This window comes from Bos indicus, chromosome 17 (assembly GCF_029378745.1).
Source record: "Bos indicus isolate NIAB-ARS_2022 breed Sahiwal x Tharparkar chromosome 17, NIAB-ARS_B.indTharparkar_mat_pri_1.0, whole genome shotgun sequence".
NCBI lineage: Eukaryota > Metazoa > Chordata > Mammalia > Artiodactyla > Bovidae > Bos > Bos indicus.
The window spans coordinates 69257189-69276548 of NC_091776.1; the positions used below are offsets into that span (position 1 = coordinate 69257189).

At 55.7% G+C, this 19360-nt stretch overlaps 1 protein-coding gene across 2 annotated transcripts; it reads right to left on the reverse strand.

The window, feature by feature from the left end:
* Positions 1-4: 4 nt before the first annotated feature.
* On the reverse strand, positions 5-19327 carry SF3A1 (splicing factor 3a subunit 1). 2 transcript variants are annotated; one of them, XM_070769816.1, is made up of 17 exons: positions 19134-19327; positions 14916-15037; positions 10449-10656; positions 9096-9353; positions 8050-8124; positions 6894-7044; positions 6333-6526; positions 5375-5492; positions 4934-5119; positions 4130-4251; positions 3786-4031; positions 3053-3260; positions 2406-2560; positions 1349-1450; positions 1164-1235; positions 391-509; positions 5-153 (listed from the first exon to the last, which is right to left on the reverse strand). In XM_070769816.1, exons 1-16 carry the CDS (start codon positions 19194-19196, stop codon positions 408-410), a joined length of 2382 nt encoding a protein of 793 aa, XP_070625917.1. In that variant the 5' UTR covers positions 19197-19327; the 3' UTR covers positions 5-153; positions 391-407. The 2 variants fall into 2 exon arrangements, with proteins under 2 accessions (XP_070625917.1, XP_019833200.2); XM_019977641.2 differs by having other exon boundaries at positions 5-509.
* Positions 19328-19360: the final 33 nt, after the last annotated feature.

The following is a 19360-nucleotide window of genomic DNA, read 5'->3' on the forward strand; positions in this document are numbered from 1 at the left end:
CTGATTTCACAAGAAGGGTTGAAGAGGTTTATTAGCCCGTGGCAAAATACCAAATGATCAACGATGATGACGACAGCCACTCTCTACGAGCCACTTGGCGCTGTGATCGCATCCTACAGGGCATTCCTGGTTTCACGTCTCCTAACAGGCTGCCTGAAGAAACGAATGCCCTCAAACCAAGACCCGAGCACAAAGGGATTCCAGGGACCACTGGGGAGGAGAGAGCCTGAGAAAGCCCTCTGCGATCAATGTTGGGGGTGGGGGTGGGGAACTCTGCCGGCCAATTTGAATTTCCAAACTCAGCAAGAGGGACACAAATGTGCAAGTCAGGGTCTCCTGGCTCGGGGCCAGGGAGTGGGGGCAGGAGAGGCAGAGCAACAGTGGCAGGACCTGAGAGCAGGCTTCTCCTACTTCTTCCTCCCGCCTCTCTCCTTGAGCGCCAGGTGGATGACGGCACCGTTGGCCATGTTGTAGTAAGCCAGCGAGTTGGAATCCTTGATGAAAATGCCCTAGGAAACAGAAGGAGTGCCTCAGCCCAGGGCAGTGTGAGCACAATGAGCTGCTTCACAGCTCCCAACACTCTTAGCAAACACAGGGGCTTGAAGGCACGAGGGGCAGGAACGGGAGTGGCGCTGGGCGGGAGTGCAACACTCCCAAGAATCTGGCCCTCATCAACCCATGAATGTTGACTCTCAAATCGTAAGATTGAGAGACCAGCTAGTCCAAGAGCCTCATTTTACAGAGAAGGAAACTGAGGCCTGGAGTAGGGATCAGAGTCAAAGTCCAAAAAGGGTGAACGCAGCAGCCCCTCATCTGGCCGTGCCAGGGTGGCTGGGCCGCCACCTGTGTCTGAGCACAAAGCCGGGCTGCCTGAGGCCACACTCGCTGGGGTGGCTCCACCCCCGGGGCAGGAACCTACCAGAGCACCCCCAAGTCTTGTCCCCAGATGTCACTGAGACGTCCAGACCCCACACAAGACTGTGCTGTGACCCTGCCAGAGCCTCTCACCCTGTCAGACTAACCTGCCCCAGCACCCGCCACCAGCATCATGGCTTCTAGGATGGACTTACATGGCCACAACGAGGCATCTCCCCACTCCTGATCCCACAAATGACTTAGCTTCTGGGACAACAGAGGACAAGGGCGGCTGACACCCAACTCACCTCGTACTGCAGCTTCTGTTTCCCTGCTGGCATGCCTGTGGCTTCATGAATCTTCACCTTGATGACGGAGACCTGTGGGATGGAGGAGCGGTCAGCCACCCCTCGCTAAGGTCAGCTGGAGGAAGCGTCCCCCTGAGGCCTTGGTGCCCCTGTGCCTGAGGCCAGTTGGGGGCAGCAACTCTTACCTGGTCTGTGAGGGGGAGGGTGAAGACCAGCACCTGTCCATTCAGTTTCCATTCTGTCTTATCCTGCATGTTGGGCACCTGGACTTTGATGGACACTGGACCCTGCAAATCAGGAGTGGCCATTATGCCGGGGAAGTCCTGGGCCAAACAGGAACTACGATCTCTAGTCCCGGGCCCTTGAGACAATGTCACCTGTCCATCAGGACTCCTGGACTCTGGCCTGATTTACTACTGACACCACCTGTGACATGGAACAACTCACTCCCCTTTTTCAAGAACTGATCTCTCTTCTTTAGAACGATCCCTAACCTGCCTAATGGTTAGGCTGAAGCTGAAGAGGGGACATGAAAGTGCTCTGCAAGCCTCAGGAAGTACCACAGGGGAAAGAACATGAACTGTGAGGTCAGAAGACCTGGGTTCCCAACTCAGTGAAGCAGCTGATCACAACTGCTGGCTGGTGAGGCTGCAAGCCTTCAGTAAAAGGCGTGGTTCTATCCCAGCACTTGAGTAGGTACTCAAGAAATGGAAACTACTGTCAGAAAGGAAAAAAAAAAAGGATCTGCTCAAATGCCCTGGGGCAGTGGGGCTGGGACTGTTTCTGCCTCCTCACTAGAGCCTGCCAGCTTCCCCAGGCCCCGGAAGTGCCAAGGTTCCCAGCCCTTGTTCCTAATATCCCAACAGGATCCCTACAAGACTCCTGAGGGCGGCAACTGGAGGCAAAGTTCACAGAGAAACGAAGAACTGTCCCCAGGATTTCCTCCTGTGTCCTGAACCCCCTTCATACTGGAGCCCGGCTGCCTGTGCAGCTGGGCCTCCCTGCTGGCCTCTACGACCGTTCACACCAGGGGGACCGCTGACAGCTGGCGGCTGACCCCACATCAGGCATGTTGGGCACTTGGAAGCCTCAGAAGCCTCCTGGGCCTCCAGCAGCTGACCTAGGTCCCAGAAGCCAAAACCAGGGGAGCAGCACAGGGTGGGCCAAGGCGTGTAATGGGGGCAGGACGGTCCCCCCGACTTGTCTAGACACTGCACGTGTGGGCAACTCTGGGTCACATGCCTTGTTTCTGCGCAGAAACTCCTCCTCGGGCATGAGGCTGTCCTCGGTCTTCAGTTTCTTAGAGGCAGGCTCGTCTTCCATGGGAGGCGGGGGGTGTACAGGCGGCATGGGGGCTGGAGCAGGGACAGGTGCCACGGGCGGGGCGGGCACAAAAGCTGCAGGGCAGGAGCGAGCAGCCACGTGAGTGGGAGGAAGGCGCCCAGGACCCCGGCGGCTGACGGTGAGGGGAGACTGCACAGGTTTCCGACTTCTCCCAGGCAGAAGCATGAAAGACCACTCCTGGCTGAGTCTGGCAGCCAGTGAGCTCCCCAGCAGGGGACCTGGGCGCCTGCCCAGACCGGGTACCAGGAAACTGGAGGAAGGGCGGGGCCGACGGAAGGAGCAGGAGCCGCCAACAGGCCTCAGCGCCCGTTCAGGCCTGACCCCACTGGGTGCACATACCCCAGGTCTGCCTCATCAGCCTATCTCCCCCAAGAGCCAGGAGCCCAACCTCCTCCACCCCAGGAATCTCTCACAGAGCTAAGTCGAGGCTCTCCTCTGGGCTGGAGCCACAGCTCGAACAGCTCGCGCTCCCCTCAGCCACTGCTCTGCTCCGGGCCTGGTCTGTAGCACTGACCCAGTGGCCTGGAAAACGACATGACACTGACCTGTCGGCACAATCATGGGTGGTGGGCGAGGCGCCATGATAGGAGGGGCCGAGGGAGGCATGGGCACCACGTTGATCCTGGGCGCGTGGATGATCGGCGGCATGGGGGCGATCACTGAGCCTGGGGGCAGCCGGACCACGGATGCCATCGGGGGCCGGGGCATGACAGGTACTGCGGACACAACTGTGGTGCGGACGGGAGGCGGCATCTGCGGGCGGGAGGGACCCGCGGGTCACGGGAAGCCGAGGCTGCACCCCAGGGCACACCAGCCGGCAGCCGACCCCCTGCAGCCTCTGGGGACAGCATTGGATAGCCTGGGGCTAAGAGCGCAGCCTCACACGGGGCCCTGACAGAACCACAAACCACACGGAGAGAGACCCAGGGCGACATTCTTGCCGCTTGGGACTCCACCCACTGAGAGAGAAACTGAGGGGACTGCCCTTGACTCAGTCCACCGGAGTCAGGCCAGCGGTCCTCCAAGGCCCCTTAAGTCCTCCCGGCCCCCTGACCCAAGCCTGCTTCTCACATTCGCCACCCGCCTCCCTCCCGGTTCCAGCCCTTCCACACAAATGGAAGGCCAGCCTGGAGGTTCCCACTTCTAACTAAAGGGTTCTTTTCTCTTGATTTGACCCATTCTGCCCTCAGGCTCCTGTGAGACCGCTGCCCTGAGCCGGCACTGTCCAACCCGGGGAACCCAGCTCCAGGGACCCGTCCGGGGTGGCTGCGGGCTAACCGCGGGCGGCCGGGGCACCGATGTAATGGGCGGGGCCGAGCTGGGGATGTTGGTGGCTGAGGACGGCGGCGGCGGCTGCTGGGGGATCTCGTTGGGCTTGCTCGGGCCGATCTTCTCTTTGGTGTCATCCTCCGGCACCAGGCCCTTCGCCTTGTGGATGGCCTCAATCTGCTCCTGGAGGGTGATGTTGGCCTGGGCGGCCTGCTGGGTCCGGGCCATGCTGCCAGAGTGGCCGTCCCAGGTCACCTGCATGGGAGGCGAAGCCACACTGGTCAGGGCTCCCGGAACTAAGCGCAAGTGGGGTGCTGGCAACAGGAAAGGTGGTGGCAGTCACCGAGCCGCACCTTCTCTTCCGGCTTCTGGATCTCCTCCTCGCCGATCTTCTTACCGATGGCCGTTTCCTCCACACCAAAGATGTCTGTACGCCGCTCGGCCAGCTGCTTCAAGCTGCTCTCGATATCCAGACCTGGACAGAGCCAGACAACAGAGGCGGGCAACAGAGAGGAAAACTAAACCCGGTGCCCGGCCGACAGGACGGCGGCTCAGTCGGTGCAGGTGGAGGCTGTTCTTACGGGACACAGCTGTCTGTGGGTCCCAGTGCCTCGTGCCAGCCCTCTGAGCCTGGGGAAGGCCGCCTGATGAGCACTAGGCCTGGAAACTGGAGCGTGTCCAACCCCGACTTAACGAAAGGCATCTGAGAGGACAGAGCCACATGAGCAGCGTGGCAAGCAGAAGAGCCCGGACTCTAGAAGAGGGGTCTCCAGCCTCCGGGACAGTCTGCTCCCTCCCTGTAGGGCTGCTTCTCACAATCAAGGGACCAACAGCGCCCTCCAGCCACCACAGCCTCCACTCCAAGATGGCCTGGGAGTGAGCACCCCTCCCGGCTGCAGTCAGATCCTGCTCCAGGATGCCGACGGGCACACGCCACCCACCTCAGGTGCCCGCCTCTGCAGGGTTTCTAGAAAACAGGCGGTTCTTTTGTAGCTTCCTAGACCACACCTATCCTCAAAAGCTCCTGCTGACCTCAAAGCTTTCTGCATTTGATTAAAGCAAGTTGACTATTAACTTAAGAGATCCCAATGGGCCAAAGTGAATTAGGGCTGAGTCAAAGGAGGGGTGTGGTCCGAGTGGGGAACACCCCACCTCACCTGGCGCGTACACCTCGTCATCGCTCTGCTTCTCACGGATGGAGCGATCCCGCTGCTCCAGCCAACGGGGGTCGAGAAGCCCAATGCGCATGTGCTCCTGCATCTTGCTGGCAGGGATCTTCTCCCCAGTAATGGGGGACACAAGATACTCATCGGGAGCGGGGGCTGGAGGCAGAGGCTTGGAAGCTGAAAGGCAACAGAGGGCCGAGTGAGAACCTGGGTGGCAGCCTGGGTTAAGAGGGTGCTGCTTCATTCTTGCACTGCCCACGCAGTGCCATGCTTTCCCAGGCCCTGTGCGCTGAGCCAGGGCACCACAGACGACCAAGTCCCACGCCCTGCTGTGGGGCCCACGACACAGGGGCTCCCAATGCCTTATGACAAGCCCCCATCCTGGAAACAAACACAGGTCTGAGAAACACGAGGCAGAAAAACGGAACCCACCTTTTGGGTCATAGTCCTTCCGGACAATAACCTGGTCTGGAGTTGGGGGCAGAGGAGGTGGCATGGGTGTCTCCGGGGGTGGCGGCACTTTCTGCCCTTCTTCTTCATCATCCGAACCCTGAAAAGCAAGGCAGTGGCGTGACTCAGAGCAGGAATGAGAAGCCACCTCCCTGCAGCCGAGCCCGGCAGCTCGCAGGGTGGCAAGCAGCCGAGGCCCCTGCCAGCCAGCATCCCCATGCTAAGCTCCCTGGGCAGCCGGGGCCAGCCGGCAGCAGGCCAGGCAGCTTCCTCACAGCTTGAATGGCAGCGCTGGGGGCTGTGTGGTGCTGACACTCTGCCCAGGCATTTCCAGCAGCTGGCACCAGGCAGTCCCAGGAGGCCAACGGCACTTAACGTGCTGGGGAGGGCCATGGGGGGCAAGTCAGCGCTCAATGGGAGCCACGCACAGAGCAATGCTGGGAGGGAGAGAAAAAGTCAATTCCCACAGACACGTGGGCCTTTCTTCTCAGGCTGCACACAAATTCTTTCCGAGGGGAGGAAAGTGGCTTGGCTCTGGAGACTCTAAGCCTGCGGGGAGGCCTGGCTCGAAGGGGCAGAGGCGCCCAGAGGAAGCACAAGCTACAGTCAGAAAAGCTCTGGAAACTGCTGATCGTTTGGGCCTAGGCTCAAAAGCATCCAAATATCCGGCACAGAGGGTTCCCTAAGGAGAGCCAGCCTGGGGGCGGTAGTAAGCGGGGCCTCTGGGCAGAGGAGGACGGTCACCAAACAAGCCGGCACGGCTCACGGAGCCTCGCCTACGAAGGGACCTTTGTTGCCTGAGCTGGAAAAAGGGACGCCTTACTCAGGACCCAGGCCTCCTCTCAGGCGTCAAGAGGGGGCTGGCACACTCACTCAGAGGAGCGCACCCCCTTGCCCTTGGCTCCAGGAAAGAGTCACCCCAGGCCCCCCAGGAGCGCACCTCGTCCATGTCTTGTACTTGAGTGTCCTGGTCCAGCTGGGACGGAGGCTCCTCCGCCTTCTCCTGTTTCTCGTCCTCCTCATCGGACTCAACCTCCATCTCGACCTCCTCGCTCTCCCCAAACTTCTCGTAGCGCTCCTGAATAAGGATCCGGGCCCCCAGCTCCTCCGGGGTGGTGGGCGGGGGGAAGTTCCCTGGCAGAGGGCGAGCAGGAGTCAAGGGAGGGCTCCGCAGACACTCCCATCAGAGGCCTGTCGGGCGGCCCGCCCCATGCCGTCGGCTCTCAGGGCTGGGGCCGCCTGGTCTCTCTCCCACCCCCAGAGGCCCACCCAGGGCCGCGCACAATGCTATCTGTTGAACTGCATGTAACTGGGGCAGCAGAAGGACCGAAGTCTTCTGGAAACAGGGAGGAGACAGAAGACTCCCCGGGATCCTCCTGCTCCCTGGGGACAGCCTGGCCCACTCCCCGGGATCCTCCCGATCCCCGGGGACAGCTTGGCCCGCTCTCCCAGGACGATGGCGCCAAGCTCCTGGCTCTGCCAACAGGAGTCACAGACCAACCTTGCTCGTTGGGTTGGAAGTCCACTGTTTCCACCACCACGAAGTCATGCCAGTCGATCTGAGCGTAGGCAACCCGCTCCTTCTCCTTCTCCTCCTCCTCCTTCTTCCTCTCACGCTCCTGGAACTTGGCCCACTCCACGCGATAACACACCTGAAGGGAGGGGAACGGCACAGTGCTGAGCGGAATCAGGGTCAGCTCCCAAGGAGGCTGTCAGCTCCAGGGCCTTCACCAGAGCCAGCGTCTCCTTCAGAACAGGAGGCTGCTCTGCCCACCAGAGGGACTTCCTGGAGCAGACTATGGAATCTGCATCTGGTTTCAGCCAGGCCCAGAGGCTGGACAGGATGAAAATCTGAATGCCAGAGACCTCTGTCTGGGCCCCAAGGGCAGCTCTCTGTTAGAACCTCAAAGTTTTCTGCTTGAGTTGGCGGGTGGCGAGCAAACTCCTCCCTCCCAGGAAGTCTGTGTGACAACCACGTGCCCACAGGAGCCGCGGCTGCCTGACAGCCTGCAAAACCGAAGGCTTCAAGCAGCCTCCCAGAACAGCCAGATCAACATGCCTGGTCTCCTGACTCTGTAAACCAGACTTCAAAAGGCAATTGTTGCCCAAGAACCCATTCAAAAGCTGGCTTCTAGCAAAAGAAGAAAACCGGAGACAGAGAAGAGAAGAGAAGAGTGGCAAGTTAGGGACCAGAGAACCCAGGTTTCTTTGCTCTTTGCAGCCTCAATGCCCTTCTTCCCACCACGACTGTGCCTGGAGCATAACAAGGGGCCGATTCAGAGACCATTTCCAAACACACAGCAGAACCCACACACTGTAACTTGTGCGGTCAGTAACTGGTTGTAAGAAACTCAGTTTAGGACTTCCCTGGTGGCACACCTGCCAATGCAGGGGACATGGATTGGAACCCTGATCTGGGAGGATTCCACATGCCTCAGAGCAGCTAAGCCCGAGCACTCGAGGGCCCGTGTGCTCTATCTCCTGAAGCCCACGTGTCCAGAGCCTGTGCTCCGCAACACGAGAAGCCCACACGCCGCACTGAAGAGCAGCCCCCACTCACCACAACCAGCGGAAGCCCGCACAAAGCAACAAAGACCCAGCACAGCCACAAATAAGCAAAACTATTAAAAAGGAAGAAAGGAAGAAATTCAGTTTACCTGGTCCAAAACTTCCCGGGGGTTCTCTGCCTCCTTCTTGAGTTTGGTAAATAAGCCTTTGGGTGGAATCAAGATCTGAAACACAGAAGAGTTAAAGCACCTGTTAGTGCAGCACAACACGGGACAGAGCGGCCTGCGGAGGAGAGAGGAGAGCACGGGATGACAGGGCCAACCTCAGCTGCACTTGACTGGGCGACCCTAGGCAAGGTACTTAACCCCCATACCTTGGTTTGCTTCTACAAAACGGTGACGCCGCCACTTAAAGGTGGCGTTATCAACGTAAAAGGCTGCGAGGATTAGCAGGGAGTAAGTAAAAGCATCAGCAGATCGCCATGCACACCGTCAGCATGCAGTGACTACCCCGGGGCGGATCTGCCCTTACGCTTCTGCACAGGCCCCAGGATCCCCAGTGACCACGCTGAAGACTGCAGCCCACAGGTTCCCCTCCCAGGACTTCCACGCCCTGCTTTCTCTGCAGCGTTTTATCCACGGTGTTTATCACCACCTGACACACACTAACGGTGCGCTTAGTTGTCGCCCCCTCGCTAGACCAGTCTCCACAAAGACAAGAGATTTTTGTCTTCAGTTCACTGCTGCATACCCAGAGCTTGGAACAGCGCCTGGCACTCAAAGCTTATTTGCTAAGAGAGCAAATGGTGGCCTCGTGTAAAAGAGCCACTCTTTCCAACCGGCCCAACCGTACCCACCCTCACTGGCAAAGCGGCTCAGCCCCACTCCACCCTCCCTGTCCCCCTTCCCCAAGAACAGATCTGTTCCTGGAATTCCCAAGTCCAGAGACACACCAGCGCCCTCAGGTTAGAGTGCTAAATGTCCATACCCAGGTTCTGAGGGAGAAGGAACAGGAAGCAGTTAACCCTGGAAGCAGCCCGCTAGGGGAAGTTAACCCAGGGCTCACTTAAACTTGATACTGTAATAACCCTCAGGTCTGGTGACTTGAATGGCTGTCCAAGGCCATTCAAGTCCAAGGATGGAGGAGAGCCGTCACTGGCGACAGCGTGCTCTCCCCCGGGGCCCCGCCCAGGCACCTTGGTGTACTGCTCCACCAGCTTCGTGAAGTAGTTGAAGAGGCTGTGCTGCGGGCGCAGGAAGTCAAACTGGTAGTTGCGCTGCTCTTTCTGCATCAGCTGGGTCAGAAACTGGCGCCCATTCCTGGCCACAAACTGAGCTGTCAGCTTCACCACGTCCAGGTCGAAGGCTGAGATGGAAGGGGGGTCTGCGATGAACTCAAACTCGGGAGGGGGCTCTTTGGGCACAATGGTTTCTTGTATCACTTGGGCTTGAACCTAAGATGCAAAGGGAATGTGAGGCGAGAGGCAAGAGGTGGACTGGCTCCAGAGACAGGGCAGGCTCGCACCACCAGAGGACGGCATGGCTCTCTACTCCTCTGTTAATCACACGCATGCCCCAGCACGTGGAGGGAGAGAAGCCCAACTCAAAGAGCATCGATGTCTCGGCCAAGGGTGGCCTCAGCTCCTGAGTGGCTTTCTGAGTGAGAACCGTGTCTCTCTGCATGTCCCCTGCTGCCCTGAAACTGAGGACCAAAACTGGGTGGCAGAAGATCCAACAGGGATAGTTTATTAAATCCCACCCAAGGGGGACAGAGGATGTAGGAAGCCCTACACATGTGCAGAGGACCCCTCATCTGACCTCCACACGAACCATGAGTGGACACAAGTACTGGGAATTCTTTCTACAGATGAGGAAACTGAGGTTGCCTGAGGCACCAGGAGTAATCAATTGCAATGCAAGGTCTCAGAACCTTCTCCAACCTTTATTTCCCACAGTAACACAAGGGGTAGCCTTTGTCACCATGGCTCGGGAGGGAGCAAAGAGAAAAGTCAGTCCAGGTCCACACAACAGGCAAAACGTGTCCTCACTGACAGCCCGAGTCCTCCACAGTGCTACGAGGGTATGAGGACAGGCCACACAGAGGGGCCCCGGGAAGGTGAGACAGGAGAGAGGGACACACAAGAAGGGGTCCACAAGCCACACCGTGGCACTGCCCCGATGCCACGGTCAGGCAAGGAGCAGGCACTGGGAGCCTGGACTTTAGGGTCCTGACTCCGTGGCCATGGGTGGACTGTGCTTCCCTGAGCCTCAGAGTCCTCGTCTGAAAAAGGGTCATTTTACTGGCCTCCTCACGCAGCCCGTGAGGCACCAGTGAGACAAGGCTGCCAAAGCTCTGAGCACAGAGCTGGACAGGCATTCAGCCAACGCCAACTGTCAGCAACCCTCTGCTGTGTGAGGCTCAGCATCCACCTCTGTAAGATGCGGACAGAGGCCTCACGTTCCTGCCCGTGTGGCTGCGGGGTGTGGACAGCAGTTCATTGTCTCCCTCCCCCAGCCCCAGGGCAGTGAGGTGCAGGGCGGGCTCCCACCTTCTGGGGCAGCTGCTGCTGGGAGGCCTGCTGCTGCTGCTGCATGACCTTGGGGATGGCGGCCGAGGGCTCCTGAGCCTTGCCCTCCTTGAACTCGCTGACCTTGTGCCGGTAGTAGGCATGGTAAGGGTCGTTGGGGTTCAGGAAGTTGAACTTGGGGTTGTTGATCTCGTTCTGTCGTATCCTCGCTTCAAATTCAGGTCCATTTCTAGAAAAAGGGAAAAAAGAGAAGCATCGATACCCCAGCGCTTTCAAGTGCTTGGACCAGAATACGGCTCACTCAAGTCCCATTCTTGCCACCACCCACCACTCGAACGGGCCCCTCCCTTGGCACAGCAGGTCACCTCCCCGAGACTCCTGGCGTCAGCGGCCGGCGCCCCTGCCTCCTGCAGCCCACGCAGGCCTCAGCGACCCCAGGGCCTCAGACCTCCGTCATTCCTGCAGCACCTCTGCCAGTCTCGCCAGCTCTAAAACCAGCTCACTAGCGCCCTTCTAATAAAATGTATTCACTTCGAAGAAAATACTTTCAAAGGAAGGCATGAGAATCCCCCGGCGTCTAGGGGTTAGGACTCCACGCGCTCTCACTGCACTGCAGAGGGCTCTGGGGGGGGTGGGCAGTGGGGGTGCTGCGGGGGGAAGGGGGCAACAGGGGGAGGAAGGCATATGTTACTACTTCAAATAGAAGTCACTATGGCTTTGCTAACAAAAGGCATCATACGAGTCAATACAATGAAATCAAAGCAGCATGGCACGGTTCAAGTTCAGTTCAAAGTTTGCTGAGACTGAAAGCAGTTCTTAGTCGAAAAGCAGGATGACTGAGTGCTTGTGAGGCATCAAGGATGTGTTAACACTAAACTGAGATGCTGGCCTCTAGCCAGCAAGGATGGAAAAAAAAAGAAAACGTGAACAGGGTTTAACACCTTGTCCAAGTAACGGCTATAATCACCTCCTTTACTACTGGGTGGACTCATACAGGAAACACTGCTCTCCAGGGCCCGGGGTCCAAGCTGCTGCGTAAAGCACACTCAGGACAGTGACGTGATGTCAGGGAGGCCCGTCTCTCTGTATCTGGAGGAGTTTCCCACACACACCCTATGTCCCCAGTGTGTATGCCTTTAAACCCTCAGAATGAAAAACGTCCCTCTCGTGATGTATAGGGAACCCTGATTTTTTAATAGAGTCCCAACAGTAACATTTCAAGGTGTCACACATCCACAATACCCGTTATCAGTCAGAAAGTGCACTCACCTTAAAGACACAAGATATGGATGTGTTCAAGTTTGGGGTTCACTACTGGCTTACCAAGTTACTGAACATCTCTTTGACTCAATTTCCCACGGTAAAATATGGCTAAATACCACCTTCTCTCTCTACTCTGAAGTATTGAGAAAACTGATGAGTGAACGAGAAGCCAAAGTCTATTGAACCACACAGGCCTGAACACCCCAGGGCCTGTTACTGCTCTGAAGGCTGGAAGGGGCTGCCCTACGAACAGGAGAGGTGACTTGGGAGCCAGGAGACGGCTGTGGGGCCTCCCTTACTCCTCCGGCCAGAGCCCTGCTCTCAAGAGCGCCCCAGACACACCAAGGGGCGGCTCCAGAGGCTGGGGGCAGCCAGTCCGCCCCCCGTCCTCAGACTTCCACGCCCCGGCCCGGTCACCTGAAGAGGAGGCGGGGTGCAGGCAACGCTGTGCCCCACCTTAGCAACCTCGGCGGCCGCGGTCATCAACACCCCGGCTAGCTCCTCCGCAAGTTCTGGTCACACTCGGCGGTGTGACTAACACCGCGAGGTCTGGGTGTGACAGTGTGCTAGCCCAGCTGAAGCCCATGCTCGAGGACGAAGGGTTCCCCCCACCGTAAAATAATGTGAACCACACAAGGTCGATGTCCACTTAAATACGGCTAAACAACGCTGCCACCCAAAGGGCTGCTAAAAAAGGGGCTCTGGGTGTCTTCTCTACCACCAACTCCTAAGCCATAACCTCACATCTGGTAACGATCTGAAATATAAAATGACGAGAGGACAGACATGCTTATTCCAAGCTACTCTGTTGCTTTAAATTAGCTTCCCTGGTGGCTAAGAGGTTAAAGCGTCTGCCTGCAATGCAGGAGACCTGGGTTCGATCCCTGGGTTGGGAAGATCCCCTGGAGAAGGAAATGGCAACCCACTCCAGTATTCTTGCCTGGTGGGCTACAGTCCACAGGGTCGCAAAGAGTTGGACCCGACTGAGTGACTTCACTCACTTATGTTTAGAATTATATTCTCTAACATAAGGAATAGATTTCAGCAGGAAAAAAAAAACATGAGTCTGACTCAACCCAGCTGGTGGGACTTTTTAAGGGTAATTTCCACTTCAGTTTCTTGACAGGAAAATGCAGGGAAGGGAAAACCAAACCTAGAGAGAAAAAACTCCTTTTGGAAAACCACACTGGCCTGGTGAATTTTACTCACTCAATACACGTGAACCCCACACAAGTAAAGCAGAGGGTCCTGCACGTTTGCTTGAATCCAGCCCGAGAAGCTGACCTGTCCCTTCACGGCAACACTAACGAAAGCAAGTCCACAGACTTCAGAAACGCCTCCGAGGCAATTGGGGCTTCCCACGTGGCATAGCGGTAAAGAATCCATCTGCAACGTAGGAGGCAGGGCCGGAGCCACAGGCTCAACCCCTGGTTCGGGAAGCTCCCCTGGAGTAGGGCATGGCAACCTGCTCCAGTATTCTTGCCTGGAAAATCCCGTGGACAGAGGAGCCTGGTGGGCTACAGTCCAGGGGGTCGCCAAGAGTCAGACAGGAGTCAAAGTCAAGATCTAGAGATGCGGACGTACAAATTTATTATTAAGGGAACTTGGAAAAAATTCTTATTTCTGTGGTTGGCACAAAATGACTGGAAAGCCGTTTGGCAAAATGTTTAAGAAATATTTTAAAATGCTCTTTCGGCCAGCAATGTGCCACACAGAGTTTTCTTCTAGGAAAAGACTTCCTCCCAGCTTTATGTGCCAAACTGAAATGCTCGAACAACCTCCAAGGAAGACACAGAGGAGTGGGCCAGGTCAAGGAAGGCCAACGCCGCACACGGCGCGTCTTCTCCGGAGAGGAGCAGGCGGCAGACTAGGGGCGACCCAGGAGAACGCTCAGCACCGGCGGATGGGAGAAAGCAGGGTGTGAGAGTACCTCCACCAGTACAAGGACCTAAAAAAGGACGCCAAGACCCAGGAGGACAGGAGAAAGCGAAAACAGCTGGTAGAAACTATTCTGGCTGTGAGACCGGTAATTCGTCCTCTAACATCTTCTTGCTGTTTATTGTCTTCAGAATACCCGGGGAAAAGGGGAAGAATGAGTGTTACTATGATATATTAAAGTTATGCGTGCAATACCTGCTGCCCTAAGTCAGACATGGCCCCATAATGTTTAATCAGGTACAGAGCCGTTTCAGCCCAGTATCCAGGTTAATCAAAGCCTTGGAAATGTGGAAGGTTAATTTACACGGAGCCTGACACAGTGAAAGACACCAGAGGAGCCTCTTTCTATGTTTCATTTCATAAGGAGGCTGAGAAAGGAAGGACCCGTCTACTCAATGATGTTTTTGCCTTAAACCAAAGCTAGCCCACTCCTAGACGGGGACACTGTCCCAGGGTCAAGGTGTGGTTCCCTGGAAAGCGCGGGCCTGACTGCGGGCAGCGCTCTGCTCGAGGCTGGCTACCGTTTCCATGCAAGCAACCGTCCAATTTAGCAGCAGCCAGAAATCCAGACTTATGGTGCAATCTCATTTCTAAGCAGTGACAACCAATTCAAAAGTTAGAGAAATCACTGAGAACGAACAAAAGATCTGAAGGCTGGACGTGGCCTGCTGGCTGCCAAAGGAATACTCGAAGTGCACTACACCAGGGATGGCTGACCTTTGGAGTCAAGTGGCCATCAAGGAGACTCCATCTGAGGAAGCGTGGGTGTGCTCAAGTATAATGGGGAGGGACAAGAGGAAATCCAGCTGACTTCCACGCCATCTGGGCTGACAGCTACACGACGCACCCAAACTGCACCCGGTCCCCTCTCTCCGGCCTCACAGTAACTCTGTGGGGGGCATGCTATTCCATTCTGCAGCTGGGTCAGGAATGCAGTCCTTGCTCCGTGAGACTGTCTACTCCCTGTTCTGTCTTCCTCAGGCCAGCAGCTCAGAACGGACACACATCTCTGACAAAACAGTCTTCCAGGCACTTCTTCAGGCCTGGTTAGGAAGCACAGGTTCTTGGTGACGCTGGAGCTGGGTGGGCCTGTCCTCTGCCACCGCCAGACCATGTTAGAGATGCCAGTCCTGCCCACAGCCGACCTCACACCATACTGTGCTCTCCGATGAGCTGACAGGCCTAAGCCTACAATGCCACTCTAAAAACCCAGCTGTTACCTCGTGAGAATTCAGTTCTGTGCTAAAACCCACCTGTGACCCACGCGAGCAGGAGCAGCTACGTTACCTGGCCACGAAGCTGGCAGTCTTGTCAACGATGTTCCTGACCTCCGGAGGAGGGTAAATAATACCCACCACAGGCTTGGATGGGGTAGAATCCTCCTTTGAAGATGCTTCTTCTTCTGTGGGCTGTGAAAACAGGAAAAGGAAGGCCTTTAAGTCTCTGGCTTAGTGTCGAATGCCAACCGTTAAACTCCTCTAGGATATTACTGAGAACACAGACTCTCTCCCATTCAATTCATCACGACTTCCTCAAGTTCGGAACCTCTGCTCCCGAAGAACCACTTCTCTCAACAGCTCTGGGCGTGCACGGGACTCTCCCAGGGACCAATGAGAAGAGCGGCCTCCCTGGCTCCCCTCGCTGGACCACCTCTGCAACACTGGGAGTCTGCATTTTCACCAAGCGTCCAGGTGACTCAGATGTGTGGCGGGGGGAACGATGGGACATCGATCTGACCACATTCTGAGAAACCAGAATCCAGAAGGCCGTGTGTGTATCCCCACACCCTTGGATGTGCCTAATACAGGATATTTCACCACCGTCTGCTGAATAAAGAAATGGGAAACTCCTTGCTGGCCACTCCTGCCTCGAATGCCGTTTCCCTCGACACCCATTCTACGGTCTAAACCACCATTTAACGTTCAAGAGGTCTGTGAAACCACTGGAATGCTCAGCATTAACTGCCCTATAAGTTCCAACACTCTCTCCTCACCAGCTTCTTCCTCTAACAAAGGGCCAAGCCTCCCATGTTAGAAAGCTTCTCCGCCACCCTCACCTTCCCGACTGCTACCACCTTCCCCCAGCCCTCCCCTGGTAGCTCAACAGCCCGTGTGCCCTCAGGCTTGTCGCCCCCACTTCCTCACCTCCCACCTGATCCCCATTCCTATCAGGGCTCTTGTCAAAGTCAAGAAAGATAGCCTACGGCCAGCTACTGTGGTTATCTGGCCATGCGACCAGTGACCACCCCGTCACAAGAGCCTCACCTCCCGGGCCCTATTCTCACCTGTCTCTCTTGCCCACCGTCCGACCCAGGTCTCCCTCCTGGCTCCCGTTTCACCCCCTGCCCTATAATGTGAGTGTCCCCCAAATTCTGTCCTCTTTTCAGACTCACACTGTCCTCAGTAGGCACTGACAGCGCATCCCCCACTTTCCCAGCACCGCTAGGCCGCACCACCCTGCCCACACCAATGCCCCCCGTCACTCTCACGTGGCCACAGAGCCGTAAGAGCCACGGTCCCAGGCACTTTCATCTCCAACCACCTTCCTCGTGGACAGCCAACCGTGCCTCCAGTCACCCAGGGCAGAAACATGGGTCTCTTCTCCTTTCCTCAAGCTCCACATTCAGCGGTAAGGAACACTTCTCAAGCACAGAGTAGGTTCCACATACTTCTCTGAGCACTTTAAGCATATTACATCTATAAGCCTTACAGAGCCCTGTGATGTTAAGGATTCTTACTACTGGCATTCTACAGATGACAAACTGAGGAATGGAGACTTCTCCCTGCAGAGGCCCACGTGGCAGAACCGGGATTCCAACGCATTGGTTTAGAGGAGAGCCTGCACCATCAGCATCTCATCTTTCGTGATGTCAGTGCCCTCTGCCCCACACCCCAGCCACAGTGTAGGCCAGGTCCTCGTCTTTCAAATAACATGACCAATCGTTCCTCTGAGCAATTCTCCACATCACTGTCTACCTCCATTTCTGCAACACAAACATGTCAATTTCCAGCTTACATCCGTTCTTCTTCTCCCAAAAGCCTGCTAGGAAAAGTTCAAATCCCCAGTAATACAGCTCTTAAGTACCACTTTCCCAACTCCATGCTTTAACCTTCTTTACCCTTGACCAGAGGCACTGTTTGATTCCGACCTCAGTATCTCTGCACTTAAGTGGCTTTACCTGGCTTATTTTTCCCCAAATACTGGGAAAATGCCAGGGTTACAGAGGTACTTGCAGTGGTCAACAGATAGGATATGCTCAATAAATAAATTTGCTGAATGAATACAGAATGGTATTTGCCTGCCCCATCACCTACCTGGTGAACTACTGATTCATCCTTCTGAACACAACTTAGCTTACACTCCCATGGGCTTCGCCTACCTTAAGCTCTCCTCTAGCCCATCAAAGCAATGTTGATTAGAATCGCTGCCTCCACTGTTTAAAATAGCCAAGCATGGAAGGGCTTCCCTGAGAGCTCAGCTGGTAAGGAATCTGCCTGCAGTGCAGGAGATCCCAGTTTGATTCCTGGGTTGGGAAGATCCCCTGGAGAAAGGACAGGCTACCCACTGCAGTATTCCTGGGCTTCCCTGGTGGCTCAGACAGTAAAGAATCCACCTGCAATGCAAAAGACCTGGGTTCGGTCCCTTAGTTGGGAAGACCCCTGGAGGAGGGCATGGCAACCCACTTCAGTATTTGCGTGGAGAATCCCCATGGACAAAGAAGCCTGGACTACAGTGCATGGGGTTGCAAAGTCAGATACAACTAAGCAACTAAGCACAGCAGGCAGCACAGGACACGGAAGCAAATACCATTCAAACATCCATCGACAGATGAACGGAAGAAGAAGATGTGGTACACATGTATGATAGAATATTATTCAGCCACTAAAAAGAATGAAATAATGCCATTCACAGCAACATGGATGGACTCACAGTGGCATACTGAGGGAAGTAAGTCAGAGAAGGAGAAGTACCGTTTGGCATCCCTTAGATCAGATCGGATCAGTCGCTCAGTCGTGTCCGACTCTTTGCGACCCCATGAATCGCAGCACGCCAGGCCTCCCTGTCCATCACCAACTCCCAGAGTTCACTCAGACTCACGTCCATCGAGTCAGTCATGCCATCCAGCCATCTCATCCTCTGTCGTCCCCTTCTCCTCTTGCCCCCAATCCCTCCCAAAATGAAATGATATAAATGAACTTACAAAACAAAAAGAGACTAACAGACTTCGAAAACAAATTTATGGTTACCAGGGGGGAGGAATAGTTAGGGAGTTTGGGAAGGTCATGTATACACCACTATATTCCAAATGGATAACCAACAAGGACTTATTGTATATCACAAGTGGTAGCCTGCATGGGAGTGGAGTTTGGGGAAGAACAGATACGTGTATATGCATGGCTGAGTCCTTTGCTTTTCACCTGAAATTACCACAACACTGATAATCAGCTATCAGATCAGATCAGATCAGATCAGTCGCTCAGTCGTGTCCGACTCTTTGCGACCCCATGAATCGCAACACGCCAGGCCTCCCTGTCCATCACCAACTCCCGGAGTTCACTCAGACTCATGTCCATCGAGTCAGTGATGCCATGCAGCCATCTCATCCTCTGTCGTCCCCTTCTCCTCCTGCCCCCAATCCCTCCCAGCATCAGAGTCTTTTCCAATGAGTCAACTCTTCGCATGAGGTGGCCAAAGTACTGGAGTTTCAGCTTTAGCATCATTCCTTCCATAGAAATCCCAGGGCTGATCTCCTTTAGAATGGACTGATAATCAGCTATACTCCGATACAAAATAAATAGTTGTTCAAAAAGAATTCCTGCCTCATTCCTACTACCCGTACTTTATCACTCTGCAATTACTGACCCCCGTCTTCCTCCTTAGCTGATTGAAATCTTTTTAAGGGCTGTCTGAAACTACATCATTTACGGTGACTGAGACGATAAATATATTTACTAAGTATTCTCTCTTATCTGTCTCCCCACTAGTCCGTGACCTTCCTAAGTCACGAACTGTGCTTCACTCATTTGGCTAACATCGTAGCCCGGCACGGTGCTGGGCTTACAGTAAGCACAAAACAAACGCTGAGAGTTAACATTCAAAGATGTACCGTGCAGGCTGGGTAATTAGGGACTCCAGGGCAAAGGCCCAATTAACCACACAAGACTGGAGGATGCGCTAAACAGGGCTTCTCAAACGTTAATGAATCACCGTGGGATCTTATTAAAAACGCAAATTCTGATTTCAGAAGTCTGGGGTGGGAAATCAGCATTTCTAATCTACCCAAGTGCCGCTGGTCCGCGGACCTCAAGGTTGAGAACCACGGTTCTAACAAGGCTTCTTCCGCTAGCCGAAGGCAGGCGGGAAGCGCGCTGCCTCTTGGGACTTGGAGTCCCCCGAAATCCTCCTAAGCGGCAGCTCCTTCCTGCACGAGTTAGGAGCGCCCGCGTCGGAGGGGAGGGCCTAGGCCTGCTCAAGCGGCCGGTGGAGGTGCAGACCTCGCCGTACCTGTTTGGGCTCGGTGGCCGCGGGCGGCGGCGGGGGCACCGCCTGCACGGGTCCGGCCGGCATGACTGCGACGCTCAGGGCTGCCAGTCCGCCTCGGTGTAGGTGAGCGGTGCGGCGTCAAAGCGCCTTCCCCGCACCAACAGTACGACAAGCTCTCAAGATGGCGGCAGCCGACCGAATTGTCGCCGAGGGGGCGATGCTGACGCACGTCCGGACCCTCCCCTTCT